The following is a 26659-nucleotide window of genomic DNA, read 5'->3' as shown; positions in this document are numbered from 1 at the left end:
TGGGTGACCGGCTACTGGATACTGGAAGTGTGATACAGATTTGTACCATCCCAAAGAGATACCACGAGAAGCCGAGCGATTGTGGATTTATCGGAGCGTCGTCCTGAATTATTATTAAAAAATAATTTACCGTTTTTTTTCTTTCTGCATCAGGCGTTCACATTTACATGCTGTGTAGAGTTTTATAGCATTCCCATTCTTTATAAAGAAAAGATCAACGGCTCCACGTCATCACAAAAATATTAAAGGGGAGTTCCAGCCTTTTTTTAAGTTTATTAAAAGTCAGCAGCTACAAAAAGTGTAGCTGCTGGCTTTTAATAAACAGACACTTACCTGCTCCACGGCTCCATCGACGCGCCGGCAGGGGCTCCGCTCCTCGCCCCCCCTCATTCCTAGTGTGGGCACCCGGCAGTGACAGCTTTCGGCTTCACGGCCGGGCACCCACTGCGCATGCGCGAGCGGCACTGCGCATGCGCGAGCGGCGCGGCGCCGTCCGATTGGACAGGCACTCGCCTACAGGGAGGGGCTGCAATAAGGCGATTAAGCTAATCGCCTTACCAGCCCCTCGGCGGAAGGAGGAAGTGGGACAGGAAGTCCCCTTCTCCTGAAGCCCCCACTCCCCCCCCCCCAGGCGAGGAGTGGGTTAAGCGGAAGTTCCATTTTTAGGTGGAACTCCGCTTTAACTAGAAACGCCTGTTGCTAGGCAGTCTTCCTAATCTGCCACTTCCTTCTCCACGGAGCTCCTCGTTCTCGTCCTTGCATTGCCTCCTGGGAAATGGGGCGCGCTGTCTTCTGGGACCTGGGCCATTCACAAAACGCCAAGCGACTCGCGTATGCGCAGTAGGAAACGGGCAGTGAAGCCGCAAAGCTCCACTGCCTGTTTTCCTTATTTAGGATGGCGGCGCCAGCACCCGATCCGATGGACGGATCGGCCTCGGGGGGACGACATTGTGGGCTCCCTGGACAGGTAAGTGTCCTTATTAAAAGTCGTGTCCTTATTAAAAGTCAGCAGCTACATTGTTTGCAGCTGGAAACACCGCTTTAAGGGCTCGTTCACACCACGAGGTGGGTCCAAGGGTACCTGCTTTTTTGCGCATTCCCGCACTGCGCATTAAGGGCAGATCGTTTCAATGGGCTGTCCTATAAGCATAAAATACACGAAAAAAAGAGCAGGCATGACTTTTTAAAATCATGCTGCACCAAAGAAAATGAACTATAAGACATTGAACAGCTTTTGTTTTAAATCACCTGGATGGTATATAGCTTATTTAATCGGTTCCCGACCGGCTCATGCACACATACTGCAGCAGAATGGCTCTCCTGGGTGAAATCCCGTACATATACGGCTTTAACCAGGAGAGCCACCAGAGGGTGCGTTAGTGCTGCCGGAGGTACGCGCTGCGTGTGGCCGGCAGGTGCGAATGCTGATGGCCACGCGCGATCGCGTGCACGAGCTCCAGCACTGGAATTTGTGTGCGTAATAACACACAAATCCCTGTGCTGTCAGAGGAGAGGAGATAAAGTAGAAATTATTAAGAGAATATCAATAGATCACCAGCCACCGGATGGACTGAGGGTGTCTATAGTAGCGCAGTGCCACGCCCTAAATATATTGGGACAACAAGTGTTAGGCCCCTTTCACACGGGGCGGATCAGTAATGATCCGCCTCCGTATGCTCTGCTTGCTCAGCGGGGATCGCTCCGTTGATCCCACAGTTGACAGGGCGGTCCCTGCACACTGTGCAGCGACCGCCCTGTCTTTTCTTCGCTCTCCCCTATGGGGGGATCGGATGAACACGGGCCGTATGGCCGTGTTCATCCGATCCGCTCTGCAGACGGAAGAAAAAATAGGGTTTTGTTCCGTCTGCAAAATCGGATCTTTGTGGAGGCGGACGATTACGGGTGTCAGCGGATGTTCACATGCTGACACCCGCAATCTCATTGGGACCAATGTATGTCCCTTTTTCATCCGCAAACGGATGGATGAAAAAGCGGACTCATAGTCCGCACATGTGAAAGGGGCCTTAGGCCTTGTACACACGGTCGTTCCAAACCGATGAGAATGGTCCGACGGACCGTTTTCTTTGGTTCACCGCTGAAGTGGCCTGATGGTCTGATGTGCGTACACACCATCAGTTCAAAATCCGATCGGATCAGAACGCGGCAACGTAAAACACACGACGTGCTGAAAAAAAATGAAGTTCAATGCTTCCAAGCATGCATCGACTTGATTCTGAGCATGCACGGGTTTTGAACCGATGCTTTTCTGTACTAACCATCGGTTTGGACCGATCGGGCAGCGGTCCATCGGTTCGGTATACATATTGGCCTAAACTGATGAAGAAGTTTGTTTTTTAAAAACATTTTTGGGGATATTTATTATAGCAAAAAGTAAAAAAAAATGTCGCTCTTCTTTTGGTTATAGCGCAAAAAATAAAAAACGCAGAGATGATCAAATACCACTAAAAGAAAGCTCTATTTGTGGGGAAAAAAGGACGCACATTTTGTTTGGGTACAGAACTGCGCAATTGTCAGTTAAAGCAACGCAGTGCCAAATTGTAAAAAGTGCTCTGGTCAGGAAGGGGGTAAAATCTTCCGGGACTGAAGTGGTTAAACTGAAAGTTCGATTGGGATTTAGGTGTAGTAAAAGGAGCCATGTATATCTTTCCTTGTGTGCCCCAATAGTGCATCCATACAGCACAAATACAGCCTTTTACCAGGAGTGGTGGCCACTAGGCTGTTCTTGGTGACATCAGAGAAAATAATTTGCAGTATGAGACTTTGCCATAGATGGGCAGATCTACAGACAAAGAAATCTTTGGGTTTGTCAATTTGTAGTGATAAACGATTGATGTCCACTTGTGTTTTATACAGGTGTGAGAAATCGGCAATTCACAGGAGCTGAAGATTCCGCAAGTCAGGATGCCTATACTGAATTTCCTAATCCTCTGCCTCATTCACTTCTTCTTCACGCCGAAACCCAGCGCTTTCGCCAGAAATGTCAATTTCCATAATGTGAGACCGCCTGCAGATCGTAAGTAGCCTTTCTATTGGCTATTGCTAGTTTTTAGTGTGTAGTCTAAGGATAATAACATATATATTTTGGGCCAGATCCACGTAGATCAGCGTAAATTTATGCGGGCGTAGCGTATCGTAGTTACGCTACGCCGCCGCAACTTTGAGAGGCAAGTGCTGTATTCACAAAGCACTTGCGTCTAAATTTACGGCGGCGTATCGTAAATCTGCCAACGTAAGCGCGCCTAAATCAAATGAGGAACAGGGGGGCGTGTTTTATGTAAACTAAGCATGACCCCATGTAAATGACGCTTTTAGCGAACGGCGCATGCTCAGTATCACGTCTTATTTTAAATTAAATTGCGCCTGCTCAATGCCTAGTCGACGTGAACGTAACTTACGTCCAGCCCCATTCACGGACGACTTATGCAAACGACGTAAAACGTGAAAAATTCAACGCTGTTCCGACGTCCATACCTAACATTAGTACGCCTCATCTACGCCTCATAGAGCAGGGGTAACTATACGCCATAAAAAGCCTTACGCAAACGACGTAAAAAATGCGCCGGCCACACGTACGTTTTGAGAATCGGCGTATCTAACTCATTACCATATTCGACGCGTAAATCGACGGAAGCGCCACATAACGGCCAGCGTAAATATGCAACTTAGATACGACGGCGTAAAAAAATTACGCCGGTCGGATCTAAGACAAATCTATGCGTAACTGATTCTAAGAATCAGGCGCATAGATACGACGCCTCAAACTCAGAGTTACGACGGCGTATCTGGAGATACGCCGGCGTAACTCGTACGAGAATCTGGGCCTTTATGGCCAACCAGCTGTTTTTGGCCATTCCAATTAGTTGCTCAGCAACCAGGGCTTTTTTTTCCAGTGGGAATGTGTTGGAACGCAGTTCTGGCACCTCCAGCACTAAGCCCAGGTTCACACTGGGCTGCGGGAGTGAAGCCGGTCCATGCGAGTTCAGCTGATTTTACTCCCGTTGGCAGTCCTGATTTCGGCCGCGATTTTAGAGGCATCCGCACATATGTCAATGAAACTACTTTTTGAAATCTGTGCAACACCGCAGATGCGGCGTCGCACCGATTAGGACGGTGCCATTGCCGGAAATTTGCGGCAAATACCGCCGTTTTGACATGCGATTTGACATGCCAAATCGCATGTCAAAACGCACCAGTGTGAACCAGGGCTAAATGTATGAATTGGCAATGGGTGCTGGGTGTGCTAGAGGTTCTAGCGCTTTGTGTACCGTGGTGTATGACTAATGCCGCGTACACACAGTCGTTTGTTTGTATTAAAAAAAACGTCATTTTTTAGCATGAAAAAAAAACGAAGTTTTTCAAACTTCATTTTAAAAAACGACGTAGCACACACACCATCGTTTTTTCAAAAAGCTCTCCCAAAGCGCGGTTACGTTCAGCACGTACGGCGGCACTCTGTTCTATTCAAACTCGAGTCCTAACTTGCTTCTGAGCATGCGCGGGTTTAAAAACGTCGTTTTAAACGTCGTTTTAGCTACACACGGTCATTTTTTTATGACACAAAAAACGACATTTTGAAAAACGTCGTAAAAAATTGAAGCATGCTCGAATTTTTTTTTGGTCGTTTTTCAGAAGACATAAAACAACGTTTTCCCCACACACGGTGATTTTAAATGACGTTTTTAAAAATATCGTTTTTTTTTCATCCCAAAAAACGACCGTGTGTACGCGGCATAAGAAATGTATGCTTCCATTGGTACAAGTTGGACTAATGTAACTTTGCAATAAAAACCATACCTGGCGTTCAGCTTTAAATAAATAAAAAAATCCAGCAGAGAGAGTGGGGGACCTTCATAAGGGCCACCACTGGTGTGCAGATCTGGAAACTCACCAATAGCGCCCCCAAGGGACATAAATAGAAGTTGTAGTCCTCAAGGGGCAGATCCACATACATACACTGCGCCCGGCGCAGATGTAAGATACGCTACGCCGCTGTAACTTACCTGGCTTTGGTTTGAATCCTCAACGAATTCACGCCGTAAGTTACTGCGGCGTAGTGTATCTCTCGCGGCGGAATTCAAATTGGGCGGGTAGGGGCGTGTTTCATTTAAATGAAGCGCGTCCCCGCGCCGAACGAACAGCGCATGCGCCTTCCGTAAAAACTCCCAGGGTGCATTGCTCCAAATGACGTCGCAAGGACGTCATTGTCCAGCCCCATTCACGGACGACTTACGCAAACGACGTAAAATTTTTAAAATTAGACGCGGGAACGACGGCCATACTTAACATTGAGTACACCACCATATAGCAGCTTTAATTATACGCTGGAAAAAGCCGAACGGAAACGACGTAAAAAAATGCGACGGCCGGTCGGAAAAAGGCGAATTTGCATACTCGACGCGGATTATGATGTGAACGCCGCCCAGCGGACGCCGAAAAATTGCATCTAAGATCCGACGGCGTACGAAGACGTACGCCTGTCGGATCTAACACAGATGCCGTTGTATCTTGTTTTGTGGATACCAAAACAAAGATACGACGCGCAAAATTCGAAATTACGCGGCGTATCAAGAGATACGCCGCGTAATTTCTTTGAGGATCTGCCCCCAAGCGTCTATCAAAAACCCCAAATTCAGTGTTGTATGTCCTTTTAACAATTGATAGTTTTTCTCCTTTTGAGGTTTATTATTTTGATTTATTAATCTACATGTATATTTTTGTTATAGCTTCCCCATTTCCAGACAGTTTCAAGTGTTTTACGTGTGAGAAATCCAGTGACAATTACAACTGCAACAGATGGGCGGAGGACAAGTGGTGCCCACCAAGTGAGTGCCATTTTCACACCTGTGCCTATTGATGTTATTCGTTTTAGAGGGCAATAGATAAAATTTACGAAGATGATATTTCCTCAGAAGACAGAGAGCTGCTATTCGCTTTATTCACAACATCCTCAAGATCTGTTGCTAGGATGAGGTTGGAGAAAGGAAGAGAAATCCTAAATGGACTCTCATGCCGCGTACACACGACCATTTTTCGGGTTCTAAAAAACGACGTTTTTAAGGGTCTAGAAAAAAACGAATCAACCCGATCATTAAAACGGCCTTGCCTACACACGATCGTGAAAAAAAAATGCTCTGGCAAAGCGCGGTGACGTACAACACGTACGACGGTACTATAAAGGGGAAGTTCCATGCGGATGATGCCACCCTTTGGGCTGCTTTAGCTGATTTTGTGTTGGTAAAAGACGATTTGCGCTTTTCTGTCTGTTACAGCGTGATGATTGTGCCATCTCCATTACGAACGGTAGTTTTACCAGAACGAGCGCTCCCATCTCATAACTTGCTTCTGAGCATGCGCGGATTTTTCACGTCGTTAAAACCCACACACGACCATTTTTTACAACCCGAAAAACGACAACGTTAAAAACGTTGTGAAAAAATAGAACATGTTCGAATTTTTTTTGCCCATTTTTTAGAACCCGAAAAATGCTCTGAAGCCCACACACGATCGTTTTTAATGACATAAAAAAAAAACCTCATGTTTTAGAACCCGAAAAACGGTCGTGTGTACGCGGCATTAGACAAGAGATGGCAGAGGGCAGATGGATAATCAACATGTGCAGCATATTGGTTCAGTGGTTAGCACCGCGGCCTTGCATCACTGGGGTCCTCAATTCCTGACCAAGACTTAGATAGTAAGCTCCTTGACCACAGGGACTGATGGAAATAAAAAGTATGTAAAGCTCTGCATAGATTGAAGGCGCTATTAAAATATGTGCAATAAATAAATATACTAGTGCCTGCCAGCCCAATGCTCTTACTTAAAACAGACACAAGTACAAGTAAGTTACGGCGGCGTAGTGTATCTTTGGCGGTGTAAGGGGCGCGGAATTCAAATGGATGTAATGGGGCGTGTTTTATGTAAATACGTTGTGACCCGACGTAAACAACGTTTTTTTTTAACTGCGCATGCGCCGTCCATGGGGGTATCCCAGTCGCATGCTCGAAATTAACCCGGAACAAGCCAATGCTTCCGACGGTGACGTCATTCTACGCAAATCCCTATTCGCGAATGACTTACGCAAACAACGTAAAAATTTCAAATTTCTACGCGGGAAGGACGGCCATACTTAACATTGTAAAAAGGTACTACAGCGCTATTACTAAAACCATATAAAATACTAAAGATAAGCTGCAGACACGTGAGGTGCACAAAACCAAAGTGAATAAATAAGAAAATATTGTGTTGCGCTGATAATCAAGTAAAAAATTGCATACATATATATATATACCATATACATAAATAAGAACCCCCTACACCTCAAATCAGGGAGGTATATGTGCAAAAGATAAACAAAAACCACTCAAAAACTATAATGTGAAAAAATTCAAATAGAACCAGCAAAAATAGTTCATGGAAAAAACACAGTTCAGTACATAGGCTAATAGGAGACAGGTGTGAGATCCACAGTCCTTTGGTGTGCAGCTGTCATTATAGCAAAAAAAATAAATAAAAAAAAAATAAAAAAAAAATAAAACCTTTTCCTTCTGGACTCCCCGATTAACACAGGATATCAGCCGCTCATAAGGAGAAAAGAAAGATATATGGTGCAAATAACGTAATAAAATGGGAAATGAACCCTGCAATACAATGATTGCACTCACGGAACCTCGATGGTAAAAAGGCTCAACTGCAATCAGTCATTGAACGCCGCTCTGTGCTACGATCTCCTCAGAAGGACGGATTCGACCGTCGATCGCGTCACTCAGCTTCTCCCCCACGCGTATCGTCAATAGCCACTTGACTTCATGAATAAGTCAAGTGGCTATTGACGATACGCGTGGGGGAGAAGCTGAGTGACGCGATCGACGGTCGAATCCGTCCTTCTGAGGAGATCGTAGCACTGAGCGGCGTTCAATGACTGATTGCAGTTGAGCCTTTTTACCATCGAGGTTCCGTGAGTGCAATCATTGTATTGCAGGGTTCATTTCCCATTTTATTACGTTATTTGCACCATATATCTTTCTTTTCTCCTTATGAGCGGCTGATATCCTGTGTTAATCGGGGAGTCCAGAATGGGAAAGTTTTTTTTTTTTTTTGCTATAATGACAGCTGCACACCAGAGGACTGTGGATCTCACACCTGTCTCCTATTAGCCTATGTACTGAACTGTGTTTTTTCCATGAACTATTTTTGCTGGTTCTATTTGAATTTTTTCACATTATAGTTTTTAAGTGGTTTTTGTTTATCTTTTGCACATATACCTCCCTGATTTGAGGTGTAGGGGGTTCTTATTTATGTATATGGTATATATATATATATATGTATGCAATTTTTTACTTGATTATCAGCGCAACACAATATTTTCTTATTCATACTTAACATTGAGTACGCCTCATAACAGCAGCTTTAACTATACGCCGGAAAAAGCCGAACGCAAACGACGTAAAAAAATGCGCCGGACGTACGTTCGTGGATCGCCGTAACTAGCTAATTTGCATACTCAACGCGGAATTCGACGGAAACGCCACCTAGCGGCCGCCGAAAAATTGCAGCTTAGATCCGACGGCGTACTAAGACGTACGCCTGTCGGATCTAGCCGAGATGCCGTCGTATCTTGTTTTGAGGATACAAAACAAAGATACGACGCGCAAAATTTGAAATTACGCGGCGTATCAAGAGATACGCCGGCGTAATACTTTTGTGGATCTGCCCCTATGGCTAAAACTAAATTGAAACATGACGTCAAAATGAACACTGCACTACCACATAAGAATATGTAATGCCGCGTACACACGACCGTTTTTCCTGTCATGCAAAAAAAACGTTTTTCTCTACGTGATTTGTCGTGATTACTCTCAAGCCTGCCTTACCTACACACGTTCATGAAAAAAAAACATTCGAGCAAAGCGCGGTGACGTACAACGCGTACGACGGCACTATAATTGGGAAGTTCCATTCGGATGGCGTCACCCTTTGGGCTGCTTTTGCTGAGCCTCGTGTTAGTAAAAGTTGAGAGAGACGATTCGCGCTTTTCAGTCTTCGTGCTTTTCAGTCCGTTTCAGCGTGACGAATGTGCTATCTCCATTACAAACGCTAGTTTTACCAGAAAGAGCGCATACACACAATCGGTTTTTGCGTACACACGATCGGACATTCCGACAACAAAACCGTGGATTTTTTTTTCAACGGATGTTGGCTCAAACTTGTCTTGCATACACACGGTCGCACAAAAATTGTCAGAAATTGCGAACGTCAAGAACGCGGTCATGTACAGCACGTACAATGGCACAATGAAACGCAAGTTCCATACCAATTGCGCCACCCTTTGGGCTTCTTCTGCTAATATAGTGTTAGTAAAAGTTTGGTGACAGACGAATCGCGCTTTTAAGCTTCGTGATTTTCAGTCCGTTACAGCGCGACGAATGTGCTCTCTCCATTACGAACGCTAGTTTTACCAGACCGAGCGATTGCGTCTCGTACTTGATTCAGAGCATGCGTGGAATTTTGTGCGTCGGAATTGTCTACACACACGCTCGGAATTTACAAGAATGGATTTTGTTGTCGGAAAATTTGAGAACCAGCTTTCACATTATTTTTGTTGGAAATTCCGACAGCAAATGTCTGATGGAGCCTAGACACACGGGGGTAGATTCAGATAGATCAGCGGATCTTTAGATCCGCGTAATCTATCTGATTTACGATCCGCCGGCTAGTTCTGTATTCAGAAAGCACTTACCTCAAAACTTGCAGCGGCGTATCGTAAATCCCCCGGCGGAATTCAAATTCCGGGGCTAGGGGGAGTGTAGTATTTAAATCAGGCGCGTCCCCGTCGCTAGGACGTCATTGGTTTCGTCGTGAACGTAAATTACGTCCATCCGTATTCGCGACCGACTTACGCAAACGACGTTAAAATTCAAAACTCGGGAACGACGGCCATACAACATAGGATACGACGCATATAGCAAGGGTAACTATCCGCCGGAAAAAGCCAAACGCAAACGACGTAAAAAAAAAGCGACGGGCGGGCGTTTGTTTCTGAATCGGCGGATATCCTCATTTGCATATTCGTCGCGTATACAAACGGAAGCGCCACCTAGCGGCCAGCGGGAGATTGCAGCCTAAGATCCGACGGTGTAAGTCACTTACACCTGTCGGATCTAAGGGAGATCTATGCGGAACCTGATTCTATGAATCAGCCGCATAGATCCGACCGTCGGATCTCAGAGATACGACGGCGTATCAGGAGATACGCCGTCGTATCTATATCTGAATCTGCCCCACGGTCGGAATTTCCGACAAAAAGCTCCCATCGAACATTTGTTGTCGGAAATTCCGAGCGTGTGTACGCAGCATTAAACTGCAGTTGAATAATCCAAGTTATACTTGGTGGTTGTAAACCCTTACATATGGCCGCTTGGCCTCAGGCGATATACAGAGATAAGTTGTACCTTTTTTATCTGCAGTCATTTCTCCTCTACATTCATTCAAAGTCCAGAATTGACATAGCATTTCTGAACTTCAGAATGCAGGGAGCGGGGATCTTATCTCACGCAAAGCCAGCATAGAGGAAAAAGCTGAGTGTAAACTGAGACCTGAGTGGAGGGAATGGACACCCCCCCCTCTCTACACAATCTGATAGAGAAACATGCACAGCTGAGGCTGTCAATCACCTGCTGTTTGCTGAAGGTGAGGCGACTCCATCTCCCAGGGTTGTCTGGTGTCCGCATAGACTGCCAAAAATTATCCCTGCAGATAGTAGAGAAATGAGAGAGGAAACAGATATCACACTTGTTGCTTTGGTTTGAGCCAAGTACACACTTTAAAAGACAGGCTTTGTTCATTTTTTATTACAGAGGATTACAACCACATTAATGCAATCAATTCTTTGTTTTGTGTTACAGATACACATTACTGTAAAACAGTGCACCACTTCACAAGCCATGGCAAAAGTAAATCAGTCTTCAAGAAATGTGCCAGTCGGGAAGAGTGTCACAATGTGGGGTGTCACCATCATCGGGACTCAGGACATACGGTGAGGATGTAATAAACTGAAGCTTTTGTTATTTTTAGATCCTTTAAATAAAAGAACACATTGGGCCAGATTCTTAGAGGAGATACGACGGCGTATCTCCAGATATGCCGTCGTATCTCTGCGTCCGGCCGGTCGTATCTATGCGCCTGATTCTTAGAATCAGTTACGCATAGGTATCTATTAGATCCGACAGGCGTAAGTCTCTTACACCGTCGGATCGTAACTGCAATTTTACGCTGGCCGCTAGGGGCGTGTACGCTGATTTACGCGCCGAAATATGTAAATCAGCTAGATACGCGAATTCACAAACGTACGCCCGGCCGACGCAGTAAAAGTTACGCCGTTTACGTTAGGCTTTTCCCGGCGTATAGTTACCCCTGCTATATGGTAGCGTAAGTGCGGGGTACCAATGTTAAGTATGGCCGTCGTTCCCGCGTCGAAATTTGAAAAAGTTACGTTGTTTGCGTAAGTCGTCCGTGAATGGGGCTGGACGTCATTTACGTTCACGTCGAAACCAATGACGTCCTTGCGGCGTACTTTGGAGCAATGCACACTGGGAAATTCCACGGACGGCGCATGTGCCGTTCGGGAAAAACGTAATTTACGTGGGGTCACATAACATTTACATAAAACACGCCCCCCAGATCCAAATGGCGGGCTTAAGCCGGACGATTTACCCTACACCGTCGCAACTTACGGAGCAAGTGCTTTGAGAATACAGCACTTGCCTGTCTAAGTTGCGGAGGCGTAACGTAAATCGGATACGTTACGCCCGGGCAAAGTTACGCGGATCTACCTGAATCTGGCCCATTCTATTTAATTTTTGTAGATATGCTTTATGACCAAAAGTAAACCCTCTCGGTAAAACAAAATAAAAAATAGACCCTGCAAGAAAAAGGCATAATGAGCTAGTATGCATAGCATACTAGCTCATTATGTATTTCTTACCTGAGATCAAAGCCCCCGCAGCAGCCCTCGTTCGACTCCTCAGACGCCGCCATCTCTCCCGAAGTGGCTTCCGGGTATCGCGGCTCCGGCGCTATGAATGACCAGAGCCGCAATGACGTCACTCCCGCACATGGCACGCGGGTGGCACTAGCGGCATGATCACCGCTAGAAACGGCACGCTCTATGCGCCTGCGCCCAATGTCTACGGCCGCTAATTCCTTCACCTACAGATAAGTCTTAATCTAGGCTTACCTGGAGGTTAAAGTGGTTGTAATGGGTTTACAATCACTTTAAGGCCTAGATTCACGTACGGCCGTTCTACGTTGCGCGGGCATAGCGTATCGTATTTACGCTACGCCGCCGCAACTTAGAGAGGCAAGTGCTGTATTCACAAAGCACTTGCATCCTAAGTTACAGCGGCGTAGCGTAAATGGGCCAGCGTAAGCGCACCTAATTCAAAGTAGGCTGGTAGGGGGCGTGTTGTATTTAAATGAGGCTTAAACCCATGTAGATGCGCGCATGCTCAGTATCACGTCGTATTTACGCCCGAAGATACGTCGGCTCAATGCCTGTGACGTGAACGTAACTTACGCATAGCCCTATTTGCGTACAACTTACGCAAACTACGTAAAAAGATACGCTTGTTCCGACGTCCATACTTTGCATGGGCTGCGCCACCTAGAGACCAGCTTTATCTTTACGCCAGCGTATGTCTTACGTAAACAGCGTAACTAATTGCGACGGGCGTACGTACGTACGTACGTACGTACGTACGGGCGTACGTACGTACGTACGTACGTACGTACGTACGTACGTACGTACGTACGTACGGACGGACGTTCGTGAATCGGTGTATCTTGCTAATTTACATATTCAACGCGGAAATCAAGGAAGCGCCACCTAGCGGCCAGCGTAATTATTGCAACCCAAGATACGACGGCGTAGGAGAATTACGCCGCTCGTATCTTAGCCAAATCTATGCGTAACTGATTCTATGAATCAGGCGCATAGATACGACGGCGGCCATTCGGACTTACAACGGCGTATCTGGAGATACGCCGTCGTAAGTCTTTGTGAATCTGGGCCTAAGTGTCTTCATTGAAGGGTGCTGCTAATGCAACCTTGTGGCCTGTGTTACGTCAAGGCTCTTTTCTGTTTAATTAAGACTCTGCCCTGTGCATAAAGTCAGGTCTATACATACATGGTTTGGTATAGAGCAGTGGTTCTCAACCTTTTAGTGCCGTGACCCCTTGATAAAATTTTCCAAGTTGTGGGGACCCCTAACAGTAAAATTATTTTCGCAGCGTGGGTTGTACGCAGCCAAGGCAAGACAAGTAATTTGCGCCCCTAACCCACGGAAATTTAGCGCTCCCTGAGTCCCCTCCACTCGTACAGTATTAAAACCTCATATGGCACATTTTAGGACGTACCACTCTTTCTCTTTGTTCTCCTCTGTTTCCCCTTTTATCTCTCACTATCCTCATTTCTTGTCCCCCCCCCCCCATCTCTCTCTAGCCGTCTTTCTTGTTTTTTCTCTTATTTTTTTCTTTCTTTTTCTTTCTTCCTCTCCCTTCCATGTATTCTCTATTTTTATTCCTTCTCTTACTCCTTGGTGGAGGGGAAATGGGATGAGTGGCAATGCTGGGGGGAGTTCAGATCAGCCAACTTAGGTGCTCTTGATCAAGTTCATCTGCTGATCTGAGAACTGTAGTGGGGACTTTTAATGGCAACTATAATCACAGGTAGTGTTACCCAGTGTGTCTCCGACTTTGTGGTGTCTCGTAGCAGTGACACCAATGCTGAAATCAGGAGATAGGGTCTCCTCCAGCCCCTCCCACCTCACAATCCTCACCAGTCAGCGGTTCTCTAGTCTCTGCCCCCCAACCCATGCCGTGAACTGAATGGGCGGCTGCGAAGAGGCTCAGCGGGCGGCCGTGTGCTCCAGGAACAGCCCAGCTGGGTGGCCACCGACTCCAGAGACAGCCCTGCTGAGCAGCCGCAAAAAGGCTGGGATAGTGGTGCGGGCTTCAGGAACAGCCCAGGATTTGGTGACCCCTGGCAAATTATAATTTGACCCCCGAGGGGGTCCCGACCCCCAGGTTGAGAACCACTGGTATAGAGGAACACAGTGCACAGATTCCTGACCTCAAGGCTATTGAAAGCCCTTGAAATACAGATTGGGACCAAGGTCTTCTTGTCCAAAATTAGTACCTGACCTCACAAGTGTTCATTTGGGACCTAATTCCACCAACACACTCTAATTATACACAGGTGTTCCCCCATGCAGGCAGTCCCATTGATGTCAACTGGGACACAGCGGCTGCTCTAACAAGGCCGCTGCTCCCAAAATGGCAGAACAGGGGCCTGTATGTGCAGCCACTGCATCCCAAATTACATCAACGGGACTACTGTATGGGGATCCACGGAACACCTGTGGGTACACACGGACCTCACACAGGATACTCATTGATAGGCCTTGTGCTCAAATATTGCTTGTTAGATATTTTAAGTGTGTGCGTTAACAATGTACCGGTAAGTCCAAGAGTTATAAAAACACTCTTGTACAGTGATGTTACAAAAAATGTAAAGAAAAACTAAGTAAAAAAATGATTGCAGTTTGTAAAATGTTGATACTGTGTGCTGCTAAGGCACTAGGCAATTTTTCACCTATTTCTGAAGGTTAGAGAAGGAAAGAAACAATGCGATGTCCTTGGGCACCTTCCAACTGCATCGGACATACCTGGCTGATTATTAAGGGCAAGGTCTATTAAGCAAATGGAATTTTCCCAGATGCTTACCATTGTTACCAGGAATAATGCTGGAGGTGTCAGCCCAGAACATAGACATGCATGGTTGTGCGGAGTCAACAGAGCTTCAACTCTTCTGGAAGGCTGTCCACAAGGTTTAGGAGTGTGTCTATAGGTAAACCATACTGCTGATGCGGCCCCCGATGAATTTGAGTTTGACCATTCTTCCAGAAGTGCATTTGTGAGGCCAGGTGCTGAAATTGGACGAGAAGGCCTGGCTCACAGTCTCCACTCTAATTTGTCCCAAACGTGTTCTATCGAGTTGAGGTCTGTACCAGTGTTGGCCTGTGCATTGTGGGTGCACGGGAGCCACCCCCCCTAACACCACCGCCGCCCTCCCTATCCATGTGCCCTGTCCCTTTTAGGACCCGGGGCACATGAATGCCTATGGCGGGGGAGTGTTTTTTTTGAAGCACCTGATTAGAGCCAGAAGCTCTAATAGGCTTCAAAGTAGGGCGGGCTTAGGGCACAGAGAGTGCGCCTCGATCCCACCCAATTGTGTGACCATAGCGAATTTATTTTCGCTATTTTCACACTGCAGTTACTCCCCGCCAATCAGGAGGCTGGTCAGTGGGACCTGTTTCCTGATTGACCAAAGCACCAGGCGATCCTGTTGGATGCCTAGCACTGTAAAAGAGGAGACATGCTGGAGCTGGACCCACTGCTGCCCGGAGGACACAAGAGGAAAGGAGGACACAGCAGGAGAGGAGTAGAGGATACAGCCCACAACAAAATAAGCGCCGGACCTCCCGGGAGGGGGGGGGGGCGGGGTTTCTGGCTGACAGTGCAGCGAGCCCTGCGGCTGTCCTGGTGCCAGGGGGTGAGGTGCATCATTGCCATGCCGCTAGGAGGGAGCGTGGTAGTGCTGGTCGTTTGCTGCCTTCCCAGAAGAAAAGCCCACCAGCCGCCACTGATCCGTACTCTCTGCAGGCCAGTCAAGTTCTTCCACCCCAAACAAAATCCATAAAGACATGGATGAGCGAGTTTGGGGTGGAGGAACTTGACTGACCTGCACAGTCCAACATCAGTGCCTGACTTCACAAATGTGCTTCTGGAAGAATGGTCAAACATTCCCATAGACACACTCCTAAACCTTGTGCACGGCCTCCACAGAAGAGTTGAAGCTGTTATAGCTGCAAAGGGTGGGCCAAGTCGAAATTGAACCCTACGGACTAAGACTGGGATGCCATTAAAGTTCATGGGGCAGATCCACAAAAGTATTACGCCGGCGTATCTCTTGATACGCCGCGTAATTTCAAATTTTGCGCGTCGTATCTTTGTTTTGTATTTTCAAAACAAGATACGACGGCATCTCGGCTGGATCCAACAGGTGTACGTCTTAGTACGCCGTCGGATCTAAGCTGCAATTCTTCGGTGGCCGCTAGGTGGCGTTTCTGTAGAATTCCGCGTCGAGTATGCAAATTAGCTAGTTACGGCCATCCACGAACGTACGTCCGGCCAGCGCATTTTTTTTACGTCGTTTGCGTTTGGCTTTTTCCGGCGTATAGTGAAAGCTACTGTTATGAGGCGTACTCAAAGTATGGCCGTCCTTCCCACGTAGAAATTTGAAATTTTTACGTCGTTTGCGAATAGGGATTTGCGTAGAATGACGTCACCGTCGGAAACATTGGCTTGTTCCGGGTTAATTTCGAGCATGCGCACTGGGATACCCCCACGGACGTGCGAATGCGCAGTTAAAAAAAAAACGTTGTTTGCGTCAAATCACGACGTATTTACATAAAACACGCCCCCATCACAGAGATTTGAATTCCGCGCCATTACGTCGCCAAAGATACACTACGCTGCCGTAACTTACGGCGCGGATTCTTTGTGGATTAAAAAATAAAAGTAAGTTACGGCGGCGTAGTGTATCTTAGAATCTGCCCCCATGTGCGTGTAAAGGCAGGCGTCCCAATACTTTTGACAATAAAGTGTAAATATCTACCTAAAAAAACGTAACTGTTTTGATTTTACTAGCATCTCTATAATCTAATCTAAATCTAATGTCTTTTTTTCTGTTTGTAGGAATGCACAGCCTGTTGTGAAGGTATGATCTGTAATGTGGATGTTCCAACAAACCATACAAACGCCATCTTCAATGCCCTACACTCACATCGGAAATCAGATGCCCACAGGGTCACAGCACTCATACCTACATTGCTATTATTCATGTGGGTCCTCCTCTTCCTTTAGCACCGTGTTTATTGATGTAACGTGACTTTTATTTATCATCATTGGGAGTTCTTCTACAGACATTTCTGGAATCTCAAAGGAACGTTCTGTTGTAACTTATTGAAAGAACAGTAAAGGACTTTGCTTGCTGGCAGAAATATGTTGAAAACTTTTATAGACAACAGAGTACTGGAAATATGTGAGCTCTTAGCGGTCTTTCCTTATAGTATAATTGGATGTCAATGATTTCCATGCTGTATGGGAACGTATTGGATGTGTAACGCCTGGTGTTTTAAACCAGGGATAAAGACAATCAACCGTACTACTCATCTACGAGAAGAGGACAATTTGTTCTTTGCCATATTTGGGCAGTAGTGGGTGACTCCGCAGCTAGGAAAAAAGCTGTGATAGTTTTACATACTATTCTTCTATTGTAGGGGTGTCAAACTCAAATTCATCGGGGGCCGCATCAGCAGTGTGGTTTCCCTCAAAGGGCCGGTTGTATCTGTAGGACTATGTATCTACTCTTTATTATCATTGTGCTACGTACAGAGTGGAGGGGTCAGGATTACGCTACGTACAGAGTGGAGGGGTCAGGATTGCGCTACGTACAGAGTGGAGGGGTCAGGATTGCGCTACGTACAGAGTGGAGGGGTCAGGGTTGCGCTACGTACAGATTGGAGGGGTCAGGATTGCGCTACGTACAGAGTGGAGGGGTCAGGATTGCGCTACGTACAGAGTGGAGGGGTCAGGATTGCGCTACGTACAGAGTGGAGGGGTCAGGATTGCGCTACATACAGAGTGGAGGGGTCAGGATTGCGCTACGTACAGAGTGGAGGGGTCAGGATTGCGCTACATACAGAGTTGAGGGGTCAGGATTGTGCTACGTACAGAGTGGAGGGGTCAGGATTGCGCTACATACAGAGTGGAGGGGTCAGGATTGCGCTACGTACAGAGTGGAGGGGTCAGGATTGCGCTATGTACAGAGTGGAGGGGTCAGGATTGCGCTACATACAGAGTTAAGGGGTCAGGATTGCGCTACATACAGAGTGGAGGGGTCAGGATTGCGCTACGTACAGAGTGGAGGGGTCAGGATTGCGCTACGTACAGAGTGGAGGGGGTCAGGATTGCGCTACATACAGAGTTGAGGGGTCAGGATTGCGCTACATACAGAGTGGAGGGGTCAGGATTGCGCTACGTACAGAGTGGAGGGGTCAGGAGTGTACTATGCAGTGTGCAACATCTCATTTCCACCCCTTCTCCTGGGTTCTGACCTGGGTTCACGCTCCTCCCATCCTCCCACCTCTGCACACATCTGCCTCCACAGCGCCCCCCCAAGTTTCCTCACATCTGTACTCTCTCTCACCTTCCTACCTGGAGCTGTCAGAAATCTCTGCCACTATGCTGGGCTGACCGCGCATGCGCTCAGCCCGCAAAGAAAAACAGCATCGCTGGAGGGACTCAGGAGGCGAGAGAGCGGAGGCAGTGGGGGCAAGCAGAGACAGAGTGGCAGCGGAGGCGAAGCTCAGGCAGGGGTGGAGACAGAGCGGATGCGGGGTTGGAGGCAGAAACAGAGCGGAGAGGGAGATTTTTACTCTTGTTCTCATGAGTATGTGCTAATACAAAGCCGCGCCGCTCGTGGGACTGAGGAGGAGGATGTTTTCCCTTGTTGCCTGGGATACCTGGCAGAGAAAAACGAATCGGTGAGAAAAAGAGGTAGCGGACGGAGGACCACATGATAAGGCCTGATGGGCCAGATTCGCCCCGCGGGCCTTGTGTTTGCCACCTGTGTTCTATTGGCTTATAAACTGATCTCTCTTTATCTAGGAATTCTAGGACTCTTATGTACAACCTTCTACAAGGGACTCGGTCTTAAATGTACTAAAAAAACAAAAAGGTACAATTTGTACCCAAGAACCAAGTTTAATATGCTTTATGGTCAGTAATATACAAAATGAAAAGCTTTCCAGGAAAATCTACATTCCCTGTGCGAAAGAGCCACTTGGGTCATCACTTCCTTGGTGCAAACAGCAGTCCTTGGCGATTTTCGGTCAGAGGGAGCGCTATTAAATATTCATGCTGCAATACCCTATTTCAGCAGAAGGTGGCACTACAGATAAAATGTCTTGTGAAAGCTTCTGGTCTACATATAACTGAGAACGGCTGGGAGGGGGAATCATTTGGGATATGACCTAAAGGGGCCAGAAAGGGTGAATCCCCCCCCCCCCCAACAGGGACACAGACAGCAATAAAAACTTGACACTCTCAACGTTGTATTATATGTGTAAATTTTATTTGTGCAAAAATTATTTTAGACATTTTGTGTTTTTTAATATTCAAGAAGAAAACAAGTTTAAATTTGTACATGGTGACATTTATGCCTTAATAGTGTTTTTGTAAACTATTTTGTCTATTTTTTTTTACATTTTGTACACTATTTATAATAAAACATTTAAACATTATAAAGCTGCTTAGCATGTTGTGTGACATTAAGACGTACATGAAGCAAATGTGTCAGTTGTTACAAACTGGCTTCACACCTATGCATTGCGTAATCCATGGTAAACTGCATGTTTTCCTGCGCATTACTGTAACACGTGTTTACGCCTAGCACTTTACAGTGCCTTGAAAAAGTATTCACACCCCTTGAAAAGTTCCACATTTTGCCATGTTACAACCAAAAACGTAAATGTATTTTATTGGGATTTTATGTGATAGACTAACACAAAGTGGCACATAATTGTGAAGTGGAAGGAAAATGATAAATGGTTCTCAAATTCTTTATACAAATAAATATGTAAAAAGTGTGGGGTAAATTTGTATTCAGCCCCCCTGAGTCAATACTTTGTAGAATCACCTTTCACTGCAATTACAGCTGCAAGTCTTTTTGGGGATGTCTCTACCAGCTTTGTACATCTAGAGAGGGACATTTTTGCCCTTTCTACTTTGCAAAATAGCCCAAGCTCTGTCAGATTGGATGGAGAGTGTGAACAGCAATTTTCAAGCCTTGCCACAGATTCTCAATTGGATTTAGGTCTGGACTTTGACTGGGCCATTCTAACACACAAATATGCTTTGATCTAAACCATTCCATTGTAGCTCTGGCTGTATGTTTAGGGTCATTGTCCTGCTGGAAGGTGAACCTCCACCCAAGTCTTTTGCAGACTCTTAACAGGTTTTCTTCTAAGATTGGCCTGTATTTGGCTCCATCCATCTTCCCATCAACTCTGACCAGCTTCCCTGTCCCTGCTGAAGAAAAGCATCCCCACCACATGATGCTGACACCACCATGTTTCATGATGGGGATGGTTCAGGGTGATGTGCCGTATTAGTTTCCCACCGCACATGCCTATGTGGATTATTTGTGTGTTAGAATGGTCCAGTAAAAGTCCAGACCCAAATCCAATTGAGAATTTATTTTTGGTCTCATCTGGTCAGAGAACCTTCTTCCACATGTTTGTTGTGTCCCCCACATGGCTTCTTGCAAACTGAAAACAGGACTTCTTGGGAGAGATTCACAGACAGCGGTGTATGTTTGAGCGGGTGTAGCGCATCTCATATGCGCTACGCCGACGTAACATAGAGAGGCAAGACCAGTATTCACAAAGCACTTGCTCCCTAAGTTACGGCGGCGTAGCGTAAATGGGCCGGAGTAAGCCCGCCTAATTCAAATTTGGAAGGTAGTTGGCGTGTTGTATTAAAATTAACCGTGACCCCATGTAAATGAATGGCCGAACGAACGGCGCATGCACGCGCATGCGCAGAATCAAGTCGCGTATACTCCCTAAGATACGACGGCTCAATGCGTACGACGTGAACGTAATGATGTATAAACATTTTATCTACCTCTAAATCATAGTATTTGTTACTTTAAACAGTATAAAGGAAAAGAAGTGGCACTTGTGGGGTTTACCCAACCATTTGTTGTGTATTAATATTTATTGGTTTGCCTAATCGGTGGTGTTGCAGAAGTGTGTCCTATCTTAAAAGCTTGGCGTAAAAAAGTGTCCCTCTATCTCATTTTAAAGAGTTGGCTGGGATGCAACGTTGTGCTGGCCCAATGCATCTGATTTGAATCAGTTTCCACGTTACACAAGTAAACAGACATTTATGCAGATTTCCTGTAGTTAATTTAACATATGTACAGGTTTATACAGTGATGAGTCTGGGGTGGGAGAGGGTGAAGGTAACGTTGGGTAGTTTCACAGACACTTTTATGAAACAATAAGCTAAGGCCTAAATTCAGAACAGTCGCCTAAAGCTGAACATGTTGGATCCTGTAGTTTTCCCTTTCTTTCAATTTACCCAAGAAGAATCACCTAGGTAAAGCCAAATAAACACATGTAAAATTACAATTTCTTATTGTATGTCACCAGAGGGCATCTCACACAGTCCTTTATTACTTCTAGTATCTGCTATGTACAAGAATTTCTACTATGAAGCTTTAGAAAATTGAGCAGCATATATCAAACTCACCAATACACATAATGAGGTCTACAGTGTGCCCTGTCCTATTTTATATATATATAATATTAAAAGAAATCCAGCATAATGTTCCTGCCACACATATAGGTTTAATCCAAGTATCCTACTGCAAAGACGCACTTTGATTCCCCCCCAATATCTATCTCCAAGGACCCACTTTGGTCTTACCCCATTATCCATTGCCAAAGACACACCACACATCGGTCTCACCACAGTATCATGCTCCAAGGACGAACTTTGGTCTCACCCCAGTATCTAGCTAGCTTCAAGGATACATGTCTCATTCGAGTAACCAGCTCCAAGGACCCAATTTGGTCTTACCCCATTATCTATTGCCGAAGACACACCACACATAGGTCTCACCACAGTATCATGCTCCAAGGACGAACTTTGGTCTCACCCCAGTATCTAGCTTCAAGGATACACGTCTCATTCGAGTAACCAGCTCCAAGGGCCCACTTTGGTCTTACCCCATTATCCATTGCCGAAGACAAACCACACATCGGTCTCACCACAGTATCACGCTCCAAGGATGAAGTTTGGTCTCACCCCAGTATCCAGCTTCAAAGACACACGTCTCATTAGAGTAACCAGCTCCAAGGACACACTTTGGTATCATGCCAGTTTCCAGCTCCAAGGACACACTTTGGTGTCACCCCATGTCCAGCTCCAGGGACACACTTGGGTCTCACCCCAGTATCCAGCTTCAACAATACACATAGGTCTCACCTTGAGTATCCATCTTCAAGGACACACTTTGCTATAACCCCTCTGACACACTTTGGTCTCACCTGAGTATCCATCTCCAAGGACACACTTTAGTCACACTCGATTAACCTGCTCCAAGGACACACTTTGCTCTAACCCCAGTTTCCAACATCAAGGACACAGTTTGGTCTCACTCAAGTATCCATCTTCAAGGACACACTTTGCTTTCACCTCAGTATCCAGCTCCAAGGACATACATAGGTCTGACCCCAATATTCAGCTGCAATGATACACTTTTTTCTCGCCCCAGTTTCCAGCTCCAAGGACAAACTTTGGTCTTACCCCAGTATCTAACTGAAAGGACACGCTTAAGTCTCATTTGAGTATCAAGCTCCAAGGACACACTTTGGTCTCACACGAGTATCCGTCTCCAAGGACACACTTTGGTCTCACATGAGTATCCAGCTCCAAGGACATACTTTAGTCTCACCCCAGTATCCAGCTCCAACGATACACATAGGTCTTACTTAAGTGTCCATCTTCAAGGACACACTTTGCTTTCACCCCAGTATCCAGCTCCAAGGACATACATAGGTCTGACCCCAATATTCAGCTGCAATGACACACTTTTTTCTCGCCCCAGTTTCCAGCTCCAAGGACAAACTTTGGTCTTACCCCAGTATCCAACTGAAAGGACATGCTTAAGTCTCATTTGAGTATCAAGCTCCAAGGACACACTTTAGTCTCACGCCAGTATCCAACATCAAGGACACACATTTGTTGAACCTTAGTATCCAGCTCCAAGATCACACATAGGTCTCACTCAACTATCCAGCTCCAAGGACACACTTTGAAAAGGGAAAAGGCGAGCACCACTGAATCGGCTAAAAATGCATGTAGCTTTATTAAATACGTGTACAAAATAGCCAAGAAGCCCCAACGCATTTTAGCCATTAGTCTTTAATTATAGCTCCAAATACACACTTTGGTCTCACTCGAGTATCCAGCTACAAGAGACGCACATTGGTCTCTACCAGTATCCACCTCCAAAGACACACTTTGCGCTCACTCCAGTATCTAACTTCAGGTACACCCATTGGTCTCACCCCAGTATCCAGCTCCAAGGACACACATAGGTCTCACCCCAGTATCCAACTCCAAGGACACACATAGTTCTCACCCCAGTATCCAGCTGCTAGCACACACTTTGCTCATTCCCTATTAACATATTAACTATAGAATGCACAGCTATCGGTAAGCTCTGCAGTCAAACACAAAAAGCACCATTTTCAGTATCTATATGATATCACAAGTGAGATCTGCACCCAGAACACGCAGCTCAATTTCCAGTATCTATGTCACTAAAGAGATCTGCACCCCAGCAAATACAGCTCACTTCTCAGTATCCATGTCACGTGCAAGCTCTGCACCCCAGTACACACAAGTCATTTTACATTATCCATATCACCAGTGAGACTTGCACCCCAGCACAGAAGACGTATGAACCAGTATTCACGATACCCATGAGATCTGCACCCAGTACACACAGTATTCATGTTACCACTGAGATTTGCACCCCAGCACAACAGATGACTTTCCTGTTTACATGTCACCCCAGTCCAAACAGATCACCCCCCAATATCCATCTGTGAAATCTGCACCCAGTACACACAGCTTACCTCCCAGTATTTATGTCACCTGAAAGATCTTCACCCCAGTTTGGACAGCTCACTTTCCAGTATCCATGTCATCTGTGAAATCTGCACCTCAGTACACATAGAAAATTAACATAAAATAGTAAGACTAATGTGGAGTAGATTTTTTTGGCACAAGAACAGGTCTAAGGAAGTTGAAAGGAGCTATTTAAACTATTTAAGTGGTGATCCGCCTGGGGAAGAAAAAAGTCAGCAGCTACAAATACTGTATGACTTTTAATATATTGGCACTTACCTGTCCAGGGAGCCCACGACGTCGGCACCCCAGACAATTTTCAGATCGGCTGTTGGGTGCTGCCGCTGTCATTCGTCTTAAGAGAAGCCGGCAGTAAAACCATTCGCTTCCCGGCTGTGCATGCGCAAAGCGTGCTGCACATTGTAACTGGCCTGGTGTTTCATCAGATTAGGCGACCCGTCAGAATTGGCGTTCCGTCGCTGCCATCTTGCTACACTCCTCCACGGTAATGATACACCGGGAAGGGGGCAAATGGACATCTTGTTACACCCACCTGAGTTTTGCATTTCACCGTTATTTTTAACAGGAAACTGAGCTTATATGGTGAAGTATAGAATTTGGAAATCCTTCGTACTGTTTACATGTTGAATTTTAAAAGCAGTGGTGTTCTGTCACATTAGCAAACCTGTGAAATCAGCAGGTTTGCCACTGCTTTTAAAATTCAACTTTGAAACAGTCCGATGGATTTCCAAATCCTGTACTTCACTATATATGCTCCGTTTCCTGTTAAAATAACGACGAAATGCAAGACTCCGGTTGGTGTAACAAGATGTCCGCTTGCCCCCTTCCCGGTGTATCATTACGGGATGTAGAAAGATGGCGGCGACTGAACGTCACCAATTCTGACGGGTCGTCTAATCTCACGGAACATCGGCGGTGGAGGAAGGAGGAGGGGGGCCGAACTTCCAATGGGACGGCACCGTGGTGCTGTCTCCCAGTAGTGGGGAAGGGGATCTGTCAGGGAGCAGATAAGTGAAAGTTCTACTTTTGGGTGGAACTCCGCTTTAAAGTACATTGGGCCAGATTCACGTAGGTGAGCGGCGGCGTAACGTATTGTAGATACGTTACACCGCCGCAAGTTTTCATCGCAAGTGCCTAATTCACAGAGCACTTGCGATGAAAACTACGCCGGCGGCCTCCGGCGCAAGGCGGGCCAATTCAAATGGGCGTGTGCCATTTAAATTAGGCGTGCTCCCGCGCCGGACCTACTGCGCAATTCCCGTTGTGCTTTGCGCGCCGTGACGTAATTTTTTCGAACGGCGGCGCGCGTAGCGTAATTCCGTATTCCCGGACCGCTTACGCAAACGACGTTCATTTTTAAATTTCGACGCGGGAACGACGGCCATACTTTAGACAGCAATACGTTTGCTGACTAAAGTTAGGGCACCAAAGAAGACGACTAAAATTGCGACGGGAAACTAGACTACCGACGACGTAGCGAACGCGAAAATCCGTCGTGGATCGCCGTAACTCCTAATTTGCATACCCGACGCTGGTTTACGATGCGAAATCCCCCCAGCGGCGGGCCGCGGTAATGCATCCTAAGATCCGACAGTGTAAAACAATTACACCTGTCGGATCTTAGGGATATCTATGCGTAACTGATTCTATGAATCAGTCGCATAGATACTCTGAGAGATACGACGGCGTATCTCCTTTGTGAATCTGGCCCAGAGTACCCTTATTGTACACCTTTATTTCACTGTCCCTGCTGACTTCAATGCAATGAAAAATCCAACATTGCTTATCGTCTTTTCAATATTTGCTATAGAAATAATCCATCATTTATTTGTGCCTACTGAGCTTCATCTAATGGTCTTGGTTGCCTTGACACTGGGTGGTGGAAGTCCAGTTTACAGGCCCCACACAGTTACTTGGATAACACCTATGAAGATACATGAGGGTAAGGATTAGGATAAGTACACACGCAGTGTATATCACCTCGCAGAATCTACAGATAACCCAACCAGTGAAAATCACATGGTCAGATATGACATTTGTGAACAAATACTGCCGGGCAGGATCCAACGTGTGGGACTTTTGTTTTCCTCACAATCTCTTGGCGCTCCGTGTGTTTACTGAGCCAGGAATGCTGGGATATGTGTCCTGACATCTCCCTCTGCTCCCTTCCCACAATGTATGGAGTTTGTCTCACACACCGCCACTTCCCCAGCACAATACTGTCTGACATTTTGTTTTGGTTGGGTCTGAATTTGGGAGATGGTTCTGAGGGCCAGACAATGCTGTCACAGACGGAAAGTATTTTCGTCATAATGGTGTTTAGTATCGTGAAATGACCCAAGGATCATTAATAACAGCTAATCTACACATTATTTGTCCTTGTCAAAATGGGACTCATTTATCAGTGTCTGCAATAAAAACTGGCAGTGTTACTGGCGAAGACCAACCCATAATTACATATGTTTATAAAAATGACAGAGGGGAACTAAGGGGGTAATCTTCAGGATGCACAGATTTTTGTTTTTCAGACACATTGATAAATTGCCATTGAGTTCAGCCTGCATCACTGTATGAAAACACAACCATTCTCGGTGTCTTCTATCAACTTAACCATTTCAGTCCCGGAGGATTTGGCTGCCCAATGACCGGGCCATTTTTTGTGATTCGACATTGCGTCATTTTAACTGACAATTGCGCTGTCGTACGATGTTGCACCCAAACAAAATTTACTTTCTCCCCCCCACCCAAAACAAAAAAATATAAATTTTTCTCAGTTTAGCCCGAATTGTATTCT

At 46.0% G+C, this 26659-nt stretch overlaps 1 protein-coding gene across 1 annotated transcript in view; it reads left to right on the top strand.

The window, feature by feature from the left end:
* LYPD6B (LY6/PLAUR domain containing 6B) overlaps nucleotides 1-17595 on the top strand; it is a 95281-nt gene extending 77686 nt beyond the window's left edge. The window contains exons 2-5 of the mRNA XM_040358019.1: nucleotides 2875-3034; nucleotides 5745-5843; nucleotides 10923-11053; nucleotides 16834-17595. Coding sequence (XP_040213953.1) covers nucleotides 2923-3034; nucleotides 5745-5843; nucleotides 10923-11053; nucleotides 16834-17001 — 510 coding nt within the window. The 5' untranslated portion in view covers nucleotides 2875-2922 and the 3' untranslated portion in view covers nucleotides 17002-17595. The remainder of the gene's footprint in view (nucleotides 1-2874; nucleotides 3035-5744; nucleotides 5844-10922; nucleotides 11054-16833) is intronic.
* The last annotated feature ends 9064 nt before the right edge of the window (nucleotides 17596-26659 follow it).

This window comes from Rana temporaria, chromosome 6 (genome assembly GCF_905171775.1).
Source record: "Rana temporaria chromosome 6, aRanTem1.1, whole genome shotgun sequence".
Lineage (NCBI taxonomy): Eukaryota > Metazoa > Chordata > Amphibia > Anura > Ranidae > Rana > Rana temporaria.
Note: the sequence above shows the minus strand (reverse complement) of the source record. Positions and strands in the feature narration are given on the sequence as shown.